This window comes from Equus asinus, chromosome 16 (assembly GCF_041296235.1).
Source record: "Equus asinus isolate D_3611 breed Donkey chromosome 16, EquAss-T2T_v2, whole genome shotgun sequence".
In the NCBI taxonomy this organism is placed as follows: Eukaryota; Metazoa; Chordata; class Mammalia; order Perissodactyla; family Equidae; genus Equus; species Equus asinus.
Window position 1 is genome coordinate 40,606,109 of NC_091805.1, and position 23,069 is coordinate 40,629,177.

Here is a 23,069-nt window from a genome sequence, read left to right on the forward strand (position 1 = left end):
CCATTTGTGGTCAGCATACATTCTGACTGACCTTTGATTTACAATATTACATATCAGCTATGTCTAGAAAATAAGGCTATAAGAACTCAGGAGGCAAAAAATAGGCTCAAAATTCTTAAAGAATACAGGAGAGTGCTAAAAGAGGGATCTGGAACTCAATAAGAAAAGGAGGATTTTAGAGATGTATACCACAATTTTAACTGGTGTGTTTTTACTTACAGGAATGTTGATGAATACGGAATCAAATTCTGCTGCTGTCAGAAATCTTTTTAATGGCGCCATGAAATACTACCAGGAAAGAAGAGAGAAATAAGTAAGCACAACTTATCCTAATCTATATAACAGTTTTTCATGTACAAACAATACATATTTACCAAAAGTCAATTGTTTATCAGTATCATAAATACCAAGAAAAAAGCAGAAACTATTTTCTCTAAAGATTTTATACTTCAAGACAGATATAAAGACATAAATACAAGTTAATACATTGAAAATATAAAATAAAAGGTTTAGACAATAACTGCTTCTGAAAGTAAGAAAAAATGGGAACACCACTGGCCAAACTGGCAAAAAATGGTAACATTTTGAAGAAATATTTGAGGACGGATATATCCCTCAAACGCCTTGTGGAGAGTCTAGATCCCCGAGGTCAATACTCTGATCCAGTTTATGGATCATCCCCTTCATTCCCTTAGAATTTTAGTTCTGTCATATCTCTTTCCATTACTATTCCCATCTTCATTCTTGACAATCTCAGTATCTGTGTAGATGACCCTTCCAATAGCCTGGCCTCTCCGTTCCTTGAGCTTCAATAATCTTGAGCTCCATCATAACTCAGCTCCCTACTCTTCTGGTCATATCCCAAGACCTTGTCATTATCAACAACTGCATATGCTCCATAACATTAATTTCAAGCAGTCAACTCTCTGATCACTACCTCTTACCTTTACAGCTCATTCCTTCATGGAATCCTTCAGCCCCACTGGGTCTGCCAATCCACTGACCATGCCACATCTCTCACATCCCCACTTCCCTCCTTATGTCGTTTACTCTCCATGAACCATCATCAGAATCACTTCCCTGCATATACCCCTACCCTCTCTTCTTCCATTGTGCTTTTCTGGAAAAATAAAAACCCTAGTTAAATATAGCCTGACAAATATTTTGTGCCACTACTTAAGAAGTTAAACATGAACTATATTTATAGTTGAATTTTAAATATAATCACAAAACACAATTGAGCCTGTAACGCCACATAATTCTACTACATTTCCCTAGTCAATTTACTCTCCCACTCTCCTAAACAACTCTTCCGCACCTTCATCTCTTTTCCTAAACTTCCTGAACTTTTTCTTGTTTCTTGTTTTCCTAACTTCTACATGTTGAAGTCACCAAAGGTGACCTCAAACCTCTTCTCTGCCAACATTCCTTCCCTATGTGGTCTCATTTAGTCCCATGGCCTTAAATGCCATTGTGTAATGATAACGGTCCAATATATACATCAATTCAACCTTTACCTTTAATGCTAGACTCATGTATCTAACTTCCTCCTCAACACATCCCCTTGGAAACTAATAGGTATTGCAAATTTAATACGTCCCAACAGATTCGTGATTCCCAAAGCTGTCCTTCCCCATCTCAGCAACCATCTTCATTCACACAGTTGCTCATGCTAAAAACCTAGCATTCTTGATTGCTGTGTTTCCCACACATCCCTTAACTAACTCATCATCAAATCCGCTTGACTCTACTTTCACAATTTATTAGAATGTGACCACTCTTTACCACACTCCAATACCATCATTTTCTGTCAACTTGATTACTACAATGCCCTTCTAAATTTTCTCCCAGTTTCCACTTCTGCCTGACAAAAGACAGAATGAGCTGTTAAAAACTTACATTAGATCATGTCACTTCTTCTACTCAAAGAACTCTAGCTTTGCGCTAGAAGCTTCTATATGCTCCTCTATGACCTGGTGGCTCAGGAGCTCTCTAATCTCCCTGCTGCCCTACACTCATTCTGCTACAGCCACCTGGACTATTGCTGTTCCTAGAAGCACACCAAACACTGTCCCATCTGAGGGCCTTTCTCTCAGGGATTGTCATCTCTGGGATATTTTCATGGCTTGTTCTCTCAAGTCACTCAGCTGTCTGCTTAAATATGATCTTATCACAGAGGCCTTCCATTACCACTCTATAAAATAACACAGCCTTCCCCTATCACTCCCTGTCCCCTTCCCCTGCCTTATTTTTCTTCAGAAAATTACCAGCACCTGGCATACATGTGCTTACATTATAAACCCTCCCAAGTGAGAGAGAAAATGTCATGAGAACCAGAATTTTGCTGTGTTTACTGCTATATCTTCAGTCCCTAAAACAGTGCATTCAGATATAAGAAATCAGTAAACAGTTACAGAATGAATAAATCTGCTCTGAGATCTTTTTTTTTGTTTGAGGAAGATTAGCCCTGAGCTAACTACTGCCAATCCTCCTCCTTTTGCTGAGGAAGACTGGCCCTGAGCCAACATCCATGTCCATCTTCCTCTGTTTTATATGTGGGATGCCTACCACAGCATGGCTTTTGCCAAGCGGTGCCATGTCCATACCCGGGATCTGAACCAGGGAATCCCAGGCCCCTGAAGCTGAACATACCCACTTAACTGCTGCACCACTGGGCTGGCCCTACTCTGAGATCTTTAAATAAAAAATTCTACTGAAAATGAGAATACACACACCCAGTAGAAACACTGAGCCCAATATATTAACTCTATAAGGCAGTATTTGGGCATCAAGAATAGTACCTGACGACCTACTTTTTCTATTGACTCCAAAGTTTCTGTATATTTTTCTTCTGTCTGCTTAATTTCTGCGAGGCAGCAACTTCGTATGTCATTTTCTGGACATTTCTGCAATTAGAATTAGCAAATTAAAATTATGTAATCAAATTCATGTATTAACCTATCTGATAGTAAATAGAAAGACATCAAAATTATTGCTAATTTTCTTAAGCATTCCATTCTAATAAAACACATAACTGAAAGATTTATTTAAATGCATTTTTGAAATTTTTTTTAAATTTTGAACAATGTAAATGAAAAAGCTTCAGGTAATTAAAACTAAGCTTCTCAGTTAGACGTTTTACATTAAAACATCTTTTATTATAAATGTTACTGAATCTGGTAACACCATAAATGGTGGAATATTGCTTCTTTAATGCGCAGAATTCTTTACAAGTGCTGTAGAAATAACTGCAAAAATAATAAAAGGATATTGGTAACTAAAAATTTTCAAACATTTTTTTCCAGGGTTAACATCTTGGTGTTTGGCTCTTTTACTAGATGCGTAAGACTGGAGGTATTAGAGCATAGTCTGAAGATTAAGGTTTTGAGATTAGACAGAATTGGGTTCAAGGACCAGTTTTGCTGTTATTAGCTTGTTACAGTAAACAAGTTACCTAATTTCTCTGTGTCTCAGTTTTCTCATCTATAAAATAGAGAGAATTACAGTAAGAACCCCAAGGAAATGTAAATGAGATAACCCTCATACAGCACTTAGCACCTTGAGGAGTACAAAGAAAGGCCCTATGCATAATTACTATTCCTGTTAACCTTGTCCCATATAAACGACCCAGCCCTGTCAGCTGAGTGAAGACCGCCCTGGGAGAGACACTGAAGAATTTGCTGGTACTCAAAGCAGTTGATAATTATAGGGCGTACAGATGATAGATACTCTGTCACCTAAAAACACTCTTAAAATGCTACCGCAGGCATCCTGTCAGCTCATACAGTGGATTAAAGTAAACATTCATTACATTTACCTAACACAGGCCAGGTAACTGCTTCTGTCTTACAGAAGCTACTTCTCCCCGTCTAGGGAACTGGACAACCCGCCAGCCTTTTAGCAAATTCATCAAAGCCCCAGAGAAACCTAAACCACCACTTAGCTGATAAAGAATGTCTTGAGTCTAAAAGAAGATCATATTAATAAAAGCCTAAACAACTGATGGTTTTTTTGGTCTCAAATTATAGATAAGAAAAAAATTCAAAGTAATTCTTTATGAATCTTTTAGATATTTTAATGGCAGAAAAAGCTTTGAGGGCTCATATTGACTATGACAATATCTGAAAATATGCTTATAAAATAGTAAAAATGCTAGCAGACCTATCATGGAAGAAAAGAAAAAAATACCTCACATCAACCCCTAAAAACTGTGAAGAAATATTCTTTAACATATATTTTTATGCTACATCAAATTTAAAGAAGACTTACCTGCTTTGTAAGAAAAGATTTCCTTTCATAACAATATAATTTCATGATCCCCTAAAATTATGTCATATTGCCGCTCTGCATTATCTAACTGGGTGGCATGTCAAACTTGCCTTCCTCACTGGTAAAATGAAAGGATTACGCCAGAGATTCCCTACGGTTGCTTTGAACTGTAAAATGCCACGTTTATGTCCTCCAAATGCAATAACAAGCCACGGTTATACAGTGACAAGCAAGTAAAGGTTAAAAGAAAACCAAAAAACTAATTCAGCAGAAGTTCAACAATTATATTAATTAGTCTTTCAAGGAATCACTTTCCTAATAAAATACTCAAGGTAACTTAAAAACAAGGCAAGTAAAAGTCCTACAGGTTGGTGTGCTTCCTCCGCTTTCATTAAGTCTTCGTAGACTTCTCCACCTTCATCCTCCCCATAAACACAGTCATAGAGACCTTCCTCATCCTCCACGCGGGTTTCACTAAAACAAAGGATACAATATAAAGGTCATTTTCTATTACGCAGTAAATGTAACAGCTATACATAGCCTACCGGATTTTAGCAGAAAATCCAGAGAGGAAATAGTGGAATCAGTGGAAAGAGTCAAAAAGCTTGCATTACAGCTCTGTCCCTCCTGAGAAGAACAATGACATACAACAACAGAATCCAACAACGATGGAAGTGACAACTAACCCTCACTGGGCACTTACTATGTACAAGCACATAAATGAAAATGATCGCTCTGCATATATTATCTCACTCAGTTGGCCAGGCCCAGGTAGGCATTATTATTTGCCTACCTCTTATCAGGTAAGCATTATTATTTGACGCATTATAGAGATAAGGAAGTTGAGAGAACAAAAGGTTATTTGACCAGCCCAAGATAACACAGCTAGTCCATGGCAGAGCCAGGATTTAAAACCAAGTCTGCCTTACACACTGAGTGTTTTAATCACTCTATCATACTGCCTCCCATTTTTCATCTTTTAAGACCTCAGTTTCCATCTACATTAAAGGGTATAATATGGAGAGGACAGGGGAATTGGGGAGGATCTAACTGTTATAGTCTTTTAAAAGCGTCCGTTTTTGCAAGGTTATTATTGCCAATATCTAATGCAGTAGTTTTCAAACCATGTTCCTTCTAGCCCACTCTGAGGCTGGAACCCACAGAGCCTCCTTCAGCCAGATTCTGCTTTTATCTGTTTTATTTGTTTTCATTTTGTTTAAAGAAATGGTCCCAAGGCTGCAAGACGTTTTTTTCTCTTTTTATGCTGAGGAAGATTACCCCTGAGCTAACATCTGTTGCCAATCTTCTTTTTTTTTTTTGGCTTGAGGAACATCATCCCTGAGCTAACATCTAAGCCAATCTTCCTCCACTTTATATGTGGGTCACCACCACAGAATGGCTGATGAGTGGTGTAGGTCCATGTCCAGGCCACTGAAATGGAGCACACCAGACTTAAGCACTATGCCACAGGGCCAGCCCAAGACATTTTTTAAAACTATTTAAAATCCTCTGCTTGTCTTCTGACAGTTAAAAATAATCCTTAGTTTTAAAGCTTGCATGAGCACTTAGTGACTGATTGAAATATTTTTCCTAAACTCTTCATATAAGATTGTAAACCTATCAGTCAAAGTGGAAACAGCTGATTCCAACCGCTGCATGTTCTGCTAATATCTGTTAAGTTTTTCCTTTCAGTTCAAGACTTCTATAAATATCTCCTATTAGCTAATAATCCTGAAGAATTGAGATTAATAAATTTAGACATGTTAGAAAGAAGCATTACCATCTCTCTGAAAAAGAAATTCAACTCCTTCAATACTGTCAGCCCTTAGTATCTCTCTTGGGCCTGTGCACACAGAACATTATAAATTGATATGTACAAAAATAAAAACACTGTAACTGTAAATGTCACTCTGCAACTTGGAGCACTTTTCAAAGTAGATGCAATCACAAGGTTGTCTATGTTTGTCACGAAGGATTATTTGGAGGCATCTGACAGGAAGGAACTGTCAAATACCCAGAAGAAAGGAAGGTGCCCTAAGGGAGAGAGATCTGGTGGTAACAGAAGTTTCAGGTAACTCTGCTCCGAGAAACAGTCATTCCAGGGTTACTTGTTCACCCATCCCACGACCCAACAGACACTTACTAAGAACCTACTGAGTGCCAGACTCTTCAGTCCTAAGAATGCATACCTCAAGAAGATCCAAGGACTCTCCCACAGTCCAGTGCGGAGAACAGCACATAAGTACATAATTCTAGAAATGCATCAAAAGAGATGAGTGCAGAATATAGGAACAGAGGAAAGAGTAAGAATAACTCCAAGGAAGGCAGGGAAGGCTTCACGGAAGATAGTACATCTGGACTGGATCTTGAATGTGTTTATCAATTTATTCAGTAAGTATTTACTGAATAAATACTACATTCTAGGAGATACAGCTGCAGACTAGGCAGACATAGCTTCTGCCCTCACACATCTGTCACATATGTCACAGATGACATATACTGAATGAGAAGAAGGAAGAACATTCCATACAAAGGACACCAACAAGTGCAAAGGCAGAGAGGTGTGAAGAGCCTGGCAGTGTGAGGAGCGGAGCCCCATTCAGTGTGACCAGATGAGTAAGGGGAGCCCCAGACAGAAGAGTTGAAACCAAACTGCAAAGGGCCTTGTACTCTGTGAGCTCAGCCTTACCTGGGCACCTGGGAATAACAGGGGTTCTGATTTGGAGGGGGCAAGAAGACAAGCAGGGAGATCAGTAAGCTAAGAAACGAGATACTATGAGTGAGAGTTGTTGAGAGCCGTAACTACAGTAAAGGTGAATGAGGAGAGAAAGACAGACTTAGGAGATAAATCAGGTAGAGTCAACCAGACATGGAGACTCAGAATTAGGGAGAGAGGGGAAAGGAGTGATGGATGCTTCTCAGCTTTCTACTCTGGAAAACTGAGCAGATGGTGAGTCATATCGGCAGTTCCAGAATTTCCATACTGAGGGGCTTAGGCAGGCAATCTAACCAGAGAACAGTGGGGCAGTCAAATTAGTTTGAGTACTCTCTACAACACATCAAAGGATAGGAAGGTCTGATGAGTTCATGAGGGAGCTGAGATAAGAAACGATGAAGGAACAAGTTCTAGCATCAAAGGGATCCTGCTCAGAAGGAAGACAGGCTGTGAAATTCATTTCTCTGACACTCCTAATCCCAGCTCTCCTGCCTCTGACCTTCTAACCCAACCTCCTCCCAAAATAACTCATCTTGCTGAAGTCTTGCTTTTAACTATTTCCCATGAGGGGAGAGGCACATATTGTGTCAATTCACACATATTTTTCTTTAAGAATTGTAGGAGTGACACACATGCATGCAGTTTGGGTTTTGCAATTTAATCCCATATTAAAGCAGCTTTTCTTGCTCACAGTTTGGTCAGTAATTTCTGATTTGCATAAAATGAAGCTGGAGGAGGGGAACAGTGATTCTTCAAATGGTCAATAAATCAACAATAATCTCTATTAGTTTTCCTGTGTCTAGGTCACCTATAAATGGGCATGTCTGACACTCTGACCATAAAAGTAGGAAAAGCAAGGAACTACATTTTAGTCATTTCACACCATCTCCATTCCTCCTGTGTCTGCTTCTCTCCAACTGAGGACAGAATGATTCCCTCTGCAGTGGTGAGTAGGCCAGCATTTGTTCCAAGGGCTTCCTTTTGGGTGCATTGACCCCCAAAAATTATAGTTAAGAATATGAGCCCAAAGAGATTATAACAAAGCTAAGACTAAACATCAAGTGTCATAGCAAACTCAAAAGCAAGCATTTGCAGGAATAACACCACATTTAGACCTTCTGCCACCAGATGGAGAGTTGAAACAGACTGCATCTCATAGAGCATGAGCTGACATCTCAAAGCAGCTGATTCAGGATGCCAAGCTTTCTCCAACTCAGCTAGGAATGCATCCTAGTAGGGTTTATCCTGATATCAACAAAACAAGATGGGGGAGGGCTATAAAAATTAGTAGGTGTAAGTGACAATTGGTGGAGTTTAAAAAAGAACGTCATTGGGGCTGGCCCGGTGGCACAGCAGTTAAGTTCGCACATTCCACTTTGGCGGCCCGGGGTTTGCTGGTTAGGATCCTGGGTGAGGACCTAGTACAGGTTGTCAAGCCATGCTGTGGCAGGCGTCCCACATATAAAGTAGAGGAAGATGGGCACGGATATTAGCTCAGGGCCAGTCCTCCTCAGCAAAAAGAGGGGACTGGTGGCAGATGTTAGCTCAGGGCTGATCTTCCTCAAAAAAAAAAAAAGAACACAGCACTAGAAATATTATATTCTTCTTAAAACTTGAAAGAATTCGATTATATTACCAGTAATCTTAAACAATCACTTTATGAAGACTGTAGCCAATTCAATGAGATGATCAGCATTAATTGATCTTGCTTAAGATTGGAGAGTTCTTGGAGATTTTAAGACAAGATAAGAAACTATTCTTAACATACATTTAAAATTATAAGACTTCAAGGCTCACCCAGATGCCACCTACTCTGGGAAGAGCTGCTGACCATCGCTGTGGCTCCAGTCAGCGCTCTCCTCTGTTCCTCTAGTGAAAGTCCTTAAAGGAGTAGGTCAAGGTGCTTCTGGAAGTCAGTACAGTGCTTAGAGCCTCTGCTCTGGAACAACAACTGACTCAGTTCAATTTCAAAGACTATTATTTACTAGTGACATGAGCTTCAGCAAGTTTCTTAGCTTTCCAGGATTTGGTTTTCTCCTTTGTAAATTGTGATGAGAAAAGTAACAATCTCATAATGTTGTGGTATTTCATGAGCTAGTGCATGGGACATGGCCAGCACAGAAACGGCTACCCAATAAACTCTTATGAACTAGCTAGATAGCTCAGGCCTGAAGCATAATGCCTGGCAAACAGTAGGTGCTTACTTAATGCAGCTTTGGCTTATTCATTCAGAAGACAGATGTTTATTGAGGACCCACTATACATCCACCAGACACTGAAGTCCTAGGAAGATAGCCAGGAACAAGGTAAAGTCCCTGACCTCATGATGTTGACCTTCTGGTGAGGAGACAGAATAAATGAAGCCAACAGGGATGGTCTCAGGCAGTGGTAAGGGCCAGGAAAACACAGAGCAAGGTAAGGGGTGGTGACAATTTTAGAGAGGGTGGTCCGGAAGGCCTCTCTGTGAAGGGACATCTGGACAAAGACTTGAATGATGAGGGATCAGCCACAGAGGCGGAAGGAACAACAAGTGTAAAAGTCCTAAAGCAAGACAGCTCAGAGCGTTGGCATATCAAGATGGATGAATGGATGACTTTCCACAGCACCTGAATCTCTCTTGGAGCATGACCTATTTCTTATTACAATTCTTCGCAAACACACCTGATCTTTGTCATCAGTTCCTTGAGGGGGGAGAATCCTGTTTTATATCTATTTGTAATCTGCACGAGTCACCCAATCAACAGAAGATAATCTGCTGCAAGGACCTCTTGCTCTGCTGACTATTAAACAATAAAGCCCAAAAGGATTCTCTGTTCGGAGTAAACACCATCTAATGAAACATCCCTGAAATAACTCCAGGCCACAGGTACCTCGCTCTTCCTTGAAATTACACAGCACGCACTACCTGTCCTACAACTCCAGTAGTCGATTCTATTTCTCTCTTTAATTGTTCCTTAACTATCTAATTCCAGTTTCATCTACTACCTCTATTATGCCTTTGAGTAACTTCCAAATTTTACTGCATTGCAGTATGTTTCTTGCTTCTTCAGAGGGACCCGCACAGTGTGGGACACTCAAGAGAACTCCAGGCCAGTGGAAGCACATTTGCTTGTGAAACTTTCCATCACTAGTTTGAGGTTACTTCTTACACGTCTTAATCATTAAGCCACTTTTCCCCTTCCCAGAGCTATTTTAACATCCACAGTTAAACTCCACAAAGGATGCAAAAATTGGAGGTGGTTTGTTTAATTTTGCGAAAATGCTCAACATACTCTATTAAATCAGGAAGGCCTTTGTAGATGTCTTCATCATCAACGCTTTCTTCTGTTGGGAAAGGCCTAGGAGGGAAGGGAAAAAAAAAAAGGGTGAACAAGAAACAGCTAGGCTGGGCATTTACTTATCACTAAACGTGTAAGCTCGTCTGCTGCCAGACTGGTCAGATCAGTCACCATGTCTAACACAACGTCTGGGGCTTCTCCCAAAGTGCCTGCCCTGCAGCTGTGTCTGGGGTCCCCCAGGGAGGCTCTGGCATCTGCTACCGCAAACTATCTGCAGGAATTAAGCTGGTCACCGCAGTCACCTGAGCAGGTGTGGACATGCTAATGTGCCTCTCTGATCTCCATCAGCCACACACCTGAAGGCTCACCTGGGAGCACGCACTACAGCTCCCCATTCAGAGAACGGGCAGCCTCGCGGGCGCCCTTGCCTTCCGCACTGTCTCTTTTCACCTATGGAGTCTGATCTGCCAGACAAATGATTTGGTAACAATCATCCTTGCATGACTCAGTTCATTAGTATAGATGAAAATTATTAGAAGGCAAAAATATCATACCCTTCCTATATGATTATTGACCATGATATACTTTTCTACTCAGACTTTAAGGTGTTTAAGTTATATTTTTCAGTTTCATTTATTGGACAAATGAGTCAACCAGACCTCAGGGAGAGTAGGGTGTTTTCTCTGTCCCCTGTTCAAAGAAAATCACTTTAATTTATCCCCTTTTCCTAGCCATTGGCTTCCTCGTTTGCCTCATGCTACTATGAACTTTTTTCATAACACCAATACAACGCTCTAAATTTATGTCTAACAAAACACAGTAATTAGACTAGAGTGCCAAAAGTTTCTTTACATGCAGCCAGTATGTCATATGCTTCACAAAAACAAGAGATCTATCAAAATAACAAGCACTAATTACTAAATAATTACATTTAATAAATTGAAAAGCAGATCTCCACACTGGTTTATGGACTAACTTAATTACCTGAGACATTTGAGGAATGTACATTTTTCAAATAAGTTAAAATGTGTGAGAAATGCCAAAGTTTGAAAATCTTTTTTAAAATAAATTTAGGCACATTTTATTATGTTCTTATACCGATACAAGTCCATTGTAGAAAAATTTGAAACTATAGATAAGAATAATTAAAAAGGGAAAAAATTCTTCTGACGTATAACCTTTCAGAATAAAAAATACATAAATACATAAAAATAGAATCATGCTATTTCTAAATCTGCTGTTTACATATAACGTAAAATATTTATTGACATGGAGAGAGAAGCATGCATTCAAGAGTAAATGATAAGGTGTTGAACATTTATCCAGCCTACAGGCTTCTTCTATAGAAAGCTGCCAAACGTATGGCCCCTTTCTGAGAAGGGGTCTGCAAGGTGTCCTCCTTGAGGTCATTATGCTTTGGACCCAGGAACTGGGCTGCCCAGTGACTGCTGGTCAGTCCTGTAAGGTGTGCTTGGATCCTCTCCCTTAGAATTTGAATTATGAGCTGGATACAGAAAAATGGAAGCAACAGAGGAAGAGACACAGGGTTATAGAGACACATAATGGCTGGAGACTGAAGTATGGAGCCCTAAGGAAACAAGGTAAAAAGTGAAATCCATTCCATTTCCATATAGGCTGGCTAGGGGCTACTGAAACTGTTTTTATTTATTTCTAATGTTACTAATAATACAACTTTCTATTTGATCTAACTTAAGTATGTAGTATTTTAAACAGAAAAAGCCCAACACAACATCCACATCTACATTTACGTGCCTACTGACTGCATAATACTCCATTGCACGGAGATGGCATAATGTGTTTAACCAATTTACTTTCAAGTTTTTCATTTAGTATCAAACTTTCAATACATAGGCTTGTACACATAGCATTTTATACTTGTCTGATTATTTCTTAAACTCCTAAAAGTTGTGAGTTATTGTTATAGTGTACAGGAAATAAATATATTACAACATCTTCCAAAATATTTATTTACTTAAGCATTTGTGTTTGTCTTCATAAATCACATGTATAGAAATGTTGGAGGAAGTTAAAAAAATGAACCATATTGGTGACAGTCACAAGTGAAGTGAGAACAAGGTTTAACCAATGTGTCTTATTCATATCTACGAATAAGTTCTTGCTTACATGTGTTGGGTGCTTATAAACCAGACACTCTGCATGAATGAGATGCTTTGCAAACAGCAATCATCCGATAAATAATCATTTGATTGAACCACAGAGAAACAAGCTTACCTGATTCCTGTGGCCAATGCTATAGGTGTTCGAGAAAGCCGCGATAATGTTTCTATAACCTGAGAAGAGAGTAGAGGGTTCATTGGACATGTATTTCAGAGAAGATAAGATTTTTTTCCCAAAATGGTAGTTTTACAATCTACTTTAACAATGACAGCAGAAATATAAATTTGCAGATGCCAAAGAAGTACAGAATGAGAAGAGCTGTGATTGAAAAGTACAAATACCTAGCTTACAATTTTGTCCCTTTCTTCAACTTTATGACTAAGTAGATTACTAATCCATTGGTTTGTAGTTTCCTTACCAGTAAAACAAAGAGTTAGACTAGGTAATCCTGAAGGTCTTCTATCTACACTCTACAGATGCTGAAAGATCCTGTAAAGGTGCATTGTCCAAAACAGCAGCCACAAGCCACAGCAGGCTATTTAAGTTAATTAAAATTTAGAAGACAAAAAATTAAGTTCCTTAGCTGCCCTAGCCACATTTCAAGCGCCCAGTAGCCACATGTGGCTAGTGGCTGCCGTATTGGCCTCCACAAACATCAAACACTTCCACCATCACAGAAAGTCGATTGGACAGCACTGACGTACAGCAAAGCGGTTTTGAGTGTGGGATCTTGAGCCAGATCACAGGATTAAGAAGATAACATATTTAAAATATTTAAATGGTAGCTATTCTTTACAATTGCTAACTTTAAGAAAATTACCTTATTCTAATTCTGAGAGTTTTCAGAAAAAGAGTTTCCTAAGTTACCCTTGATGGCCTGTAGCTCTTTCAAAGATTCCTTACGAAGCTCTTCAATACCTAATCCTGAACGTAGCTGCTATAGTTTCAGCATTAGTACCTGCCCACTTTCCCCTTCCTTCTCACTTTTATGCCTAAGATCATCTCTTTCAAAGAGTTAGTGAGAAAAATCAATGAGCTAAACATATTTTTCTCATGAAGCCTGTTTCTATGATGATAGATATGATTTTTCCTAACTCTCAAAACTAAACAAAACTTAAAGAGGTTCTACTATAAGTCCTATTCAGAATGAGAAAAAAAGGAAAAAAGGCAAAACTATCTCTGAGTAGAAGTAAGCTTCTAATTCCTCAGTCCAAAGATGGAAACATGAAAGTCAAGCCTCCACTACTCTGCAGATGTGTCACAGGGCATTAGCCACACACACGCTTACCTCTTACCTACTTCGGGGGGTTGTACGTTGTACGTAGTTATGGTTAGAAACCCACAGCTCTGCAGTAAGAAGCCCTGCACGAGCCCGGCTCACCAGTTTTCAGCTGAGCTCACCTTTACCAGCCTCTATAAAGTGGGGATAACAACTGCCTACCTGCCTCATGGAGTTGCCGAAAAAATCAGACGAGACAATGCCCATCAAATGCTTAACTCGATAATTACGAACTTTTACTATTACATAAAATAGTTATTATATACAAATAAAACTTCACAGAAAGACTTTAGCAACTACTTCCCAGTTTAACCTTGTTGAACATTTGATACGAAAGTGAACCACAACCACCTAGATAAAACTTACTGATTAGCTTCCCATAATAAAGATAAAGCGTCTTCAATGAGTCTGTAAATCCAGGAGATCATGAATGAACCAATAATAAATGTATCAAGATAAACTGATTCAAGATAAAAACACTCATTCGCTAAAATTCCAAAATTATGCATTATGGAGTGAAAAGCTTTTGGGAGATTCTGGAATAATTTGTGGAGTAATATTGAGACTCATGAAGTAACTCCATTGTTGAATTTTAGCATGAGTCTTATCCTGATGTGGCACTGGTGGAAACCTACAGGGCGAAACCTGCCTCTGATTCTATTCCACACTGTGGTCCCTGCAGTGTCACTACTTAATAACAAGAAAAATAGCAATAGCATTAATATTGCTATGTATTTTACTATTGCTATTATTTACTTTAACAGAAATGCATTTATCCCTTGGGAATATTTTCTATAATAATTATTATGCATCTACAAGAATGCATTTTCTGTTCCTATTCCTACCAATAACTGGAACTGTTCACAACTGTCCCCCTCCAAAAAAGACTGCAGTTTGATGTTTTCATATAGTTGTCCACCAGAGGGAGCCAGACGATGGTATATTACTTTACTCCTGAATTGAATTGAGTAATTTCTAAAGTACAAACATTTCTGAAAATCAACAAGCCGAAACCAACTCCTACTATTTATTAAAAAGGATTACTCATTACTATTCAGTAATAGAAAAATAGCATAAAGACACAAATTCAGTGGATGAGGAGGAAGGAAGGATCATCTGCAGCACATCTTGAAGTGAACTCTCTAAGGACTGTCATTCAGTCTTGTGGCTATCATATTGTACAACTCCATCCATTAACTCCAAGTTTAGCCAAAACAAATAAAGTCTGTTTAGTCAATGTGTTTTTAGAACAGTGTGTATTCTATAAAGGTGGAGTCTATCCGGATTTGGAATAGACAAGTTTACAAATTAATGCCAGATTCTCAAGTCCTCTTTGTGGAGACTGCCATTAGAAATATCTATTCCAGAATATTTACAGAAGAAAATATCCCCACGGAGATTAAGAAGATGATTTTCCCTGAAATGTATTAATTTCTAAATTGTTACCTCAAAATCATGTGAAATTACAGACATGAACTCCCAGAATGGGGGATAACTAGTCAGAATATTTGCAAGTTAACAGGCCAACAACCAACTCCTAAATGCACATCATGGATTTTCTTTCTTTACCTACGTACATCCTCTGTTTGATAAGAAAAGTAGCATTTGTAAAGAAATGAAAATAACTCCAGATAATGTAAATAAAGTGTTACTATGGGAGGAAGGCAGGAGAGGTGGGCAGGGCTTCTGTATGCCTGCTTCAGAAGGGTAGATTAGATCCCAGAACCAATAAACGACCACTGAAAACATTTAAGAAAGAATACAGCAGAGGCAAAACTGCTGATTTTTAGGTCACTCAGCAAAGTGAAGGACAGACCAGGGGAGGAGTCATGGGACACAGTAAGGGGTCAAGATACCCTCTAAGGGATGTTCTCAATTGTCCAGGTGAGAAATGAGAAGTCTGAATTAGGCAGCGGGACAGACAGAAGAGGTGGAATGTGAGAAGTACTCAGGAATAGCAGCTGATGCACTGTGGAGGCGAAGGGAAGAAGAACCGAGGACAAGCTGGGCAGGCTGGTAAGGCACGGGTGTGGCCAGCTCCAATGCTGCCTACTCGAAGCCTCTGGCATGCTCCTGAGCAGGAAGCTCTCGTTCTCTCAGTTCCCCCTGCATGGCTGACCATGCACACCCTGAACTGGACAAGGCCATTCCCTCCTCCAGAGCCTTCTCTGCCGGTCTCCCACCTCCAGTCTGGGTCCTTTGTGTCCCCACAGAACTCTAGACATAACTCTGCTCTAGCATCCATCATTTTATTTAAAAATGTATTTGATATTTAAAATATTTCAGGAGGACTGTTTACTTTGTCAAACTGAAATAATACAGTAATATATAAAAGTTGTTCGCCCCTCCCCCCACCTCTCCCACCCTCTACCTAAAGGGACCAGAGCCAAGAATCTGGTGTGCCTCTTGCAGAACGTTTTTTCCCTTTTCTTTCCGATTATTATTTTAGGGCAATGTGTTCCTATTATACAACACGCTTTTGTCATTTAACAATATATTGGAGATAGCTGTGTCAACACATACAGATCTATTTTATTCATTTTAATGTTGTATAACATTCCAGTATATGAATGTATATAACATAATGATTTAACCATTCTCGTGCCAACAAGCTTTTTCAATGTTTTGTTATTAGAACAATGCCACAAGTACAAAGACATTTGTCCTTGCCAAATGTCTTTTCAATTGTGAGCAGGTATTTCTATAGGAAAGATTCTTAGATGGGATGACAAGGTCAAAAGGTAAGACCATTGTTCTTCAAAAAATCTGCACGAATTTATACACCCCCTGAAGAGTGTATAAGAATATAACAAGGCATTGTAATGACCTGTTTATTTGTCTGTCTTTCTCATCCGACAATGGAAAATCCCTTAAGGGCAAGGAAATCAAATTGCTTCTTCACTGTTCTATTTCCATCACCTAGCTCCAGCCAGGCTCATAACAACCACTTAACACGAAAATATTTGTTGCTCAAACAAATGAATGACTAATACTTACCGTGCAAAATTGTTGTGAAGATTAGGGACAACACGTGTAAAGATATGTAAAGAGCTAAGCTTGGCACAAGTGGGGAAAGAATAAATAATTGAAGAAGGAGCCCATTATGAAAATTAAATATTAAGTATGAGGAAGAGTTGCCCATCTTCTCAAAGCTAGACACAACCTACCTAGTGGCAACTTCCCCCATCAAATTTGTTCCCTCTAATGATGGTTTTTATTTAGTTTGAGCTCTTTATTTTTACCATCTCCATTAGTCAGTTTAAAAACCATGAAACAAAACAGTTTTCAAAAACAGAATGGCAACATTGTACACGAATAAAGCCACCCATTTTAACTATTCTCTTCAAGGACTTTCTGGCAAATTCTCACTCTGCTTATGTAGCACATTAGTGCTGTTGATATTGTAATTTGTAATTAAAACAAGTCATCCATGCAGAAGCAGTATGTTATAAGCTACTTCTAAGGTCCCGAGTTAAGGAAGCCATGGCACAGAGAATATCTAGAGGGAACCATGGGGACCAGCACGCAGGTCTGCCAAAAAGTACCAATTTGTCATCTCCTTGAGTTCTCTGCTCTGAAGTTTTACCTCTTAACCTTCTCCTTGACCCAACGGAAAGGCTATTATTAAGGTTCTTGCACAGGGGGCTGGATTCAAGAGGGGCTCCTATGGAAGCGATCCTCACAGGGAAGAAGGCTCTGCAAGGGCAGTCAGGTGGCTGCAGGCTTGAGCCCCAAGTGCAAGGCAAGCTTAGCAGTTCAACAAGGGTCCACAGCATTGCAGCACCACAGCATGAAGTGACCATCTAGCAGCTGAGGCTAAGGGTGGGGGTCCTGCATCACAGTTCCTGCAGGCTCAAAGCAAGTGCCCGGTGGGGTCATGGAAGAAAAATCTAGGCCCCAGAAGACGTAATTTGGAGTGTGGGCCTGACAGTGCTGGGCTGAATAATTCAGACAGAAGGATAGGCCTGGAGACTACATCAGGTGCAACCCAGAGGCAGCCCAGAGACCTGGTATTACCCAGGCACCCCAGACACCAGAGTCTCTGACAATGAGGCCTAATTCTAAACCCAACCAGATGGTGAGTGTCAGACTAACAATATTTTTCACCTTCACTCTCCTAGGAAATCAACAGAACTCATTATCTTAATTTTCTTTGCAATTCTAATTTCACACAGTAAATTACTCCATTAGGATACTCTGCAGCTTAGTGTCATTTCTAGCAACACATTTTAGATCTTTCCTAAAACACCTAGTTGTTGCTTTGAATACTGTGGGATGCTGTTGAAAAGCATCCCTAGCACATCCTCTAGGGGCAAAGCAAAGCAGTACAGCCAGATAAGATGATAAAACATCATTTCGGTATCAAGAAGATTATGAACCACGGGAAATGAATTTGCATTATTCGAAAGAGTAGAGTATCTATATGGGTTAAGTGGGTCCTAACTACAGTGCAGGCCTTCATAATGACCATAAGCACAAGAGTTATTCTATACTTATTATTTCTGAGATTTCAAAGGTAAAGTTCCATAGAAAAATAGAACCTCCCTTTAGGAAAGTCACGTACTAGACTGGTTAGGAGTGCAAGCTTAAGACTCAGATTTTTCTAGGTTCAAATCCCAGCTCCATTTCTCATCAGCTGGGTGACCAAAGCGTTAAGTACATACTCTGTGCCGTAGTTCCCTTATCTATATATCTATAAAAACACATACAGGAGAATGTCCTGCACTTCTACTGCTATTTCCTAACGCCATCATTGTGGCCATCATCATTGGTAAAGTAAGATTTGGTCTTTGCAAAGCACTACAGAAAACAAAATGTGACATCTACCTCAAGTTATTACAGGATATAAACAAAAGCTTTCCAGTGGCTGTGCGTACTTTTAATAAATAAGGTTGTACCTCTGTTCCAGAACATGACAGCCAATGTTGCTAATAGCTCACAACAACTGCTGCTAAGCTTGTCTAACTGTAACACTATATTTTAAAAAATGAGGACTGCAGATGGTAAACTCTTTTCTTTTATTTATTCATTTTCTGCTTCCATATAATTAATGTTTAACCCAAATACTCAAATAAGAAATAAACTCCTAAGAGCCTAAGAACAATTGCATTTGAACTTGCTAAAGTGAATTTTAGTAAAAAAAAAAAAAAAACCCAAATGTTCCATGTCTAGTCAACCACGAAGATAACACTTAAAAGGACCAGAATCACATACAGCTCATACAGAATTAAAAGAGCTCTAAGAAGTGACGGTGCAAAGGGATGGGCTCAGAGAAGCTTTAGCATACATCTCCCCACAAGCTCTATCACCTCCATACCTCACTGCCTCAAATAAATATAAAAATCTGTGTAACTACAGTGTGTTTGTCATTTGATCACAATTTTAACAAGTCCTTTAGCTGAATCCCCACCCCCAACCATATGGCGACCCCTCCCAACTCCATCCTACACAGAAATTCGAGAGCCACCACATTTTATTCACTGGTTCTTAATTACTTTAAGTCACAAATCCCTCTGAGAATATGATGAAAGCTCTTGGTCCTTTCCTCAGGAAAAAACCTCTATGTATATATATATTAATATACACATACATAAGTATACACAATTCTGCATTTCATCTCAAGAAATCCAGGGACCTCCTGAAGATCACTCATGGATTTCCTACCTTCTCACTCAACCTCCTCCTTTGCCTATAAGGAAACTAAGGCCCAAAAAAAGTTGACTAACTTGTCCAAGATCAAAGAACCAGAAGTAGCAGAAGTGATACGAGAATCCAGGTCCCTTCTCTTCTGTCCAGTTTCCACTTCACCATCCTGTCTATAAGTCTCCCACATTTACTTAGTGAATGTCTACTGAACACTCACTGTGGGTCAGATACACCTGATAAACTCCGCACACCGCGGGTAACGAAACGGAGATTACACAATTTCTACTTTCAAAATCCCACCATCTATTGGGAAACACCTCAAGGGTGGTTAGTGAAAACAGAGACCTAGTACTACAAAGTGCGTGTGCAGCCCAGAGGAGAGAGCAGACCAGCTGTCCCCTCCAGCCTAAAGGTCAGAGTAGGGGAGGCTCAAAAGGCTTTTTAGAAGAGCTGACACCAGCTATATCTTGAAGGGCAGTCAGGAATTTCCCAGACTCTGCTTGAAGATGAAAAGAGTCCTGATGGGTGAGAATTACCACCCTCTGGCCCCACCCCCTCTAACACCACGTCCTCCAATGAGAACGCTTTCAGATTCTAAGCAGTCACCTGCACCTTACTCACTGAGAAGCTTTTTGTAGTTGCCATTTCCTGAATAATATTTTCCTTATTTGGTTAACACTGGATATTTTTCAGGTTCTAAGAGATGAAGTCATTAGCAAGTCTTTTCTAAACCAAACAGACCTGTATTTGCCTCATGAGGCATTTCCACACCACTATGGCCCGCTTCCTCTGAGGTCTTGGCCTCTTCGATCTACCTCTAAAGACCCCAAACAGAGCATCTTTCCTTTGAACCTGCTCTGCTTCCAACTGCCAATGAGCCCACAGTCTCACTCCTCTCCCTCACCGGGCTAGCCAGTAGGGAACTTTCTAGACTTGTACTTCACTTTCACACCCCAGGTCTAAATCCTATCAAACTTCTCTCAGATCCTTTTAAACTCTCTCAGATCCAACTCTTTCTCTCTTCCTGTACCTTTGCCTTGGTCCAGGTCCTCTCTATTTCTGGCCTCAATTATTGGAAAGCCTTCCAATTTTGTCCCCATGCCTTCAATTTCACTCCTTTCAAATTCCTCTTCTACTTGGCTACCATAGAGGTTGTATGACATTTCAAAACTGTCAGTCTAATCACCCCACCATCACCACTATGCCCACCTTAAAATTATTAAATGTCACTCCTGCAAATTGTTTAGCAGCATACTCATGAGTCTTCAACCGATCTGATCTGCTCCCCTGTCCCCTTGCAGCCTGACTCTGCCTCCACATTTCCCCTGTTCAGCCCTACCCTGCCACCTTGCCTGCTGTGCTCCAGACAGATTCTGGAACCACCCAGACAAATTCTAGCAGAGCATAAAATTCACTTTACTATAATTCACAGAGGTGGTTTCAAAATTAATTTCATACTAAAGAGCAGGCAGAAAAAAGCAAACTGGGACCAGCAATGCTAATTTTCTCACACCAAGTAAAAGGAGTTGTAAGCAACTTTTTTTTACACACAGTTTCAAACATGCCCCAAGTTCGAATACGAAAGCAGATGAAACCTGGACTTCCTCAGCGCTGAGTTAGCTGTCTGGATGCATAATTCTCTAGTTAGAAGTCAGAAGGAACACAAATCCTCACTGCTTCTCCTAAACTGACACTGGTCTGTTAGGCGTGTTGAACTTAGTAGGCAAATAAGAAAGAATTCACTTGTTTGTAGACAACAGTAAAAGAAATACTGCAGTTTTGAAAATGTAATCTTATTTGCAAATCATTCCCTGCCTTTATGCAGAGAGTAGAGATACAATCTACAAAGATTATACGGCAATTTTAATGTGTTCACTACCAAGAATGGGAATAGAATTGTGGACCCTGTAGGTAAACACCGATTACTCACTGTACAATTACAGTAATGACTAGCAGAGCAGTTGAGGTGTAGCAATGTCATTACCAGCTCCCTCGGAACCCACCATGGCTTCCGCACAACTCACTGTAAGCAGACGTGTCCTATGTGTGAGAATCAGGCTAGAGGAGAGGTTGTTTATGAGATCTGAAATAGTCTGGGAGAGTTCTATGTGACTTAAGGGGCTTGGAAAATATAATGAATTTTCAAAGCTGCCCACAAATCATACAGCCAGGGCAAAGTCAACACGTTTTCCAAACTCGGCTCACTTTCAGAGTCACACAATTCACTTACAAAGACCTCTGCTTCCTGAACGCTGCCCACATGGCTATTACCACTTTAAAGGATGAAATGGCATAGAGTGCAGGAACCAAAAGGCAATGCCAGAGTGACAGGATCTGACAGGGGAGAAGAACATGTCCATTTTGGTCAGCCCAGAGAGGCCCCATCTTTTGTCCCAGCCGCAGGACTGCTCACAGAGCATAACAAAGTGCCTGCAAGCTATTCTCGGATTTCAAATCACCTAACAGAAATCACACCTTTGCCTACAGGACTAGGAGAATAAAATGACAGTCCTTAAATGTCTCTTCATTCTGGCTGGTTTGGCAACACTGGTCATTTCACATTGCTTGAAAGTGTTCATTTCATATGCACTTGAAAAATTAAAAAGGAAGTAAACTAATTCTTTATTAAAAATAAATACAGAAAGAAATGGAGTTTCTAGACCAGAGCTGGCCAATAGAAGTATGTGAACCACATACATAATTTTTAAATTCTAAGAAGCCACATCAGAAAAAATCAAAACAGGTGAAATTAATTTTAACCATATAACTTAATTCAATATATCTACAATATTATCATTTGAATATGTAATCAAGATAAAAATCAAGACAATTTACATTGTGTTTTCATACTAAATCTTCAAAATCTGGCGCACCTTTTACAGTTACGGCACATCTCGGTTCACACAGGCATATTTTGAGTCCTCAACAGCCACATGTGGTTAATGGCTACCATACTGGACAACACAAATCCAGACAAAACCCTTCAGAGCACTCAGAAATATAGTGGGAAAGGAAATAGATCTATAGTGAAGAAATTTACAGATGCAGGTGGTAGCTTAAGAGTGACGTGGAACTCAAAGACCCCACAACTCAAAGTGGTCAAATCGGAGCTAGAGCCTACACTTCTAGATGCCCACGGCCCTTCCCAGTGGAACCAGGGAAGTGCTAAAGAGCCTCTGAAAAGGGAGAGGAGAGCCCTGGGGAAGGAGGAAACTGCCCCTCCACACAGTCCTTTTCTGCTTCACATTTCCCCGCTGTCTATAAATGCCAATTGCTTAATCCTTGTCTCAGCCAGTCAATCTGACAGTCACCCATCAGGACATTCACCACCTACCATTACCAGGCTCAGCCCTGTGGACACTCACTGAACAAGCTGGACAAGTCCTCTGCCCACAGTGCGCTCACAGTAGAGCTGGGAGAGAGACGAGCAAATAATCACAAAGATACACGTATACAATGACCCAGGTGGGAAGAGTCACAGAGGAATGATGCACAGTGCTTGTAAGAATGTAAGAAAGGGACGTCTTTATCCAAGACTTTAAGGAATGCTTCTCAAGGAAGGGGCATCAGAGTTCAGATCTGAATTTCTAACGGGGTGACCAGGCCCACCATTCTAGCATTTTTCACACAAAAGCATCAATGTTTTTAGCACATACTATAGACTGAATGTTCATATCCCCCCAAAATTAATATTTTGAAACCTAATCCCCAATGTGAGGATACTGGGATGTGGGGCCTTTGG

General features: G+C 39.9%; 1 protein-coding gene across 2 annotated transcripts in view; it reads right to left on the bottom strand.

Annotated features, from left to right (window-relative positions):
* VAV3 (vav guanine nucleotide exchange factor 3) overlaps window positions 1–23,069 on the bottom strand; it is a 349,793-nt gene that overhangs the window by 180,797 nt on the left and 145,927 nt on the right. For both annotated transcript variants that reach the window (XM_070486950.1, XM_070486951.1), the window contains 5 exons: window positions 12,517–12,575; window positions 10,258–10,323; window positions 4,635–4,743; window positions 2,814–2,906; window positions 220–288 (listed from right to left, as the gene is read on the bottom strand). In XM_070486950.1, the coding sequence (XP_070343051.1) occupies window positions 220–288; window positions 2,814–2,906; window positions 4,635–4,743; window positions 10,258–10,323; window positions 12,517–12,575 (396 nt within the window). The remainder of the gene's footprint in view (window positions 1–219; window positions 289–2,813; window positions 2,907–4,634; window positions 4,744–10,257; window positions 10,324–12,516; window positions 12,576–23,069) is intronic.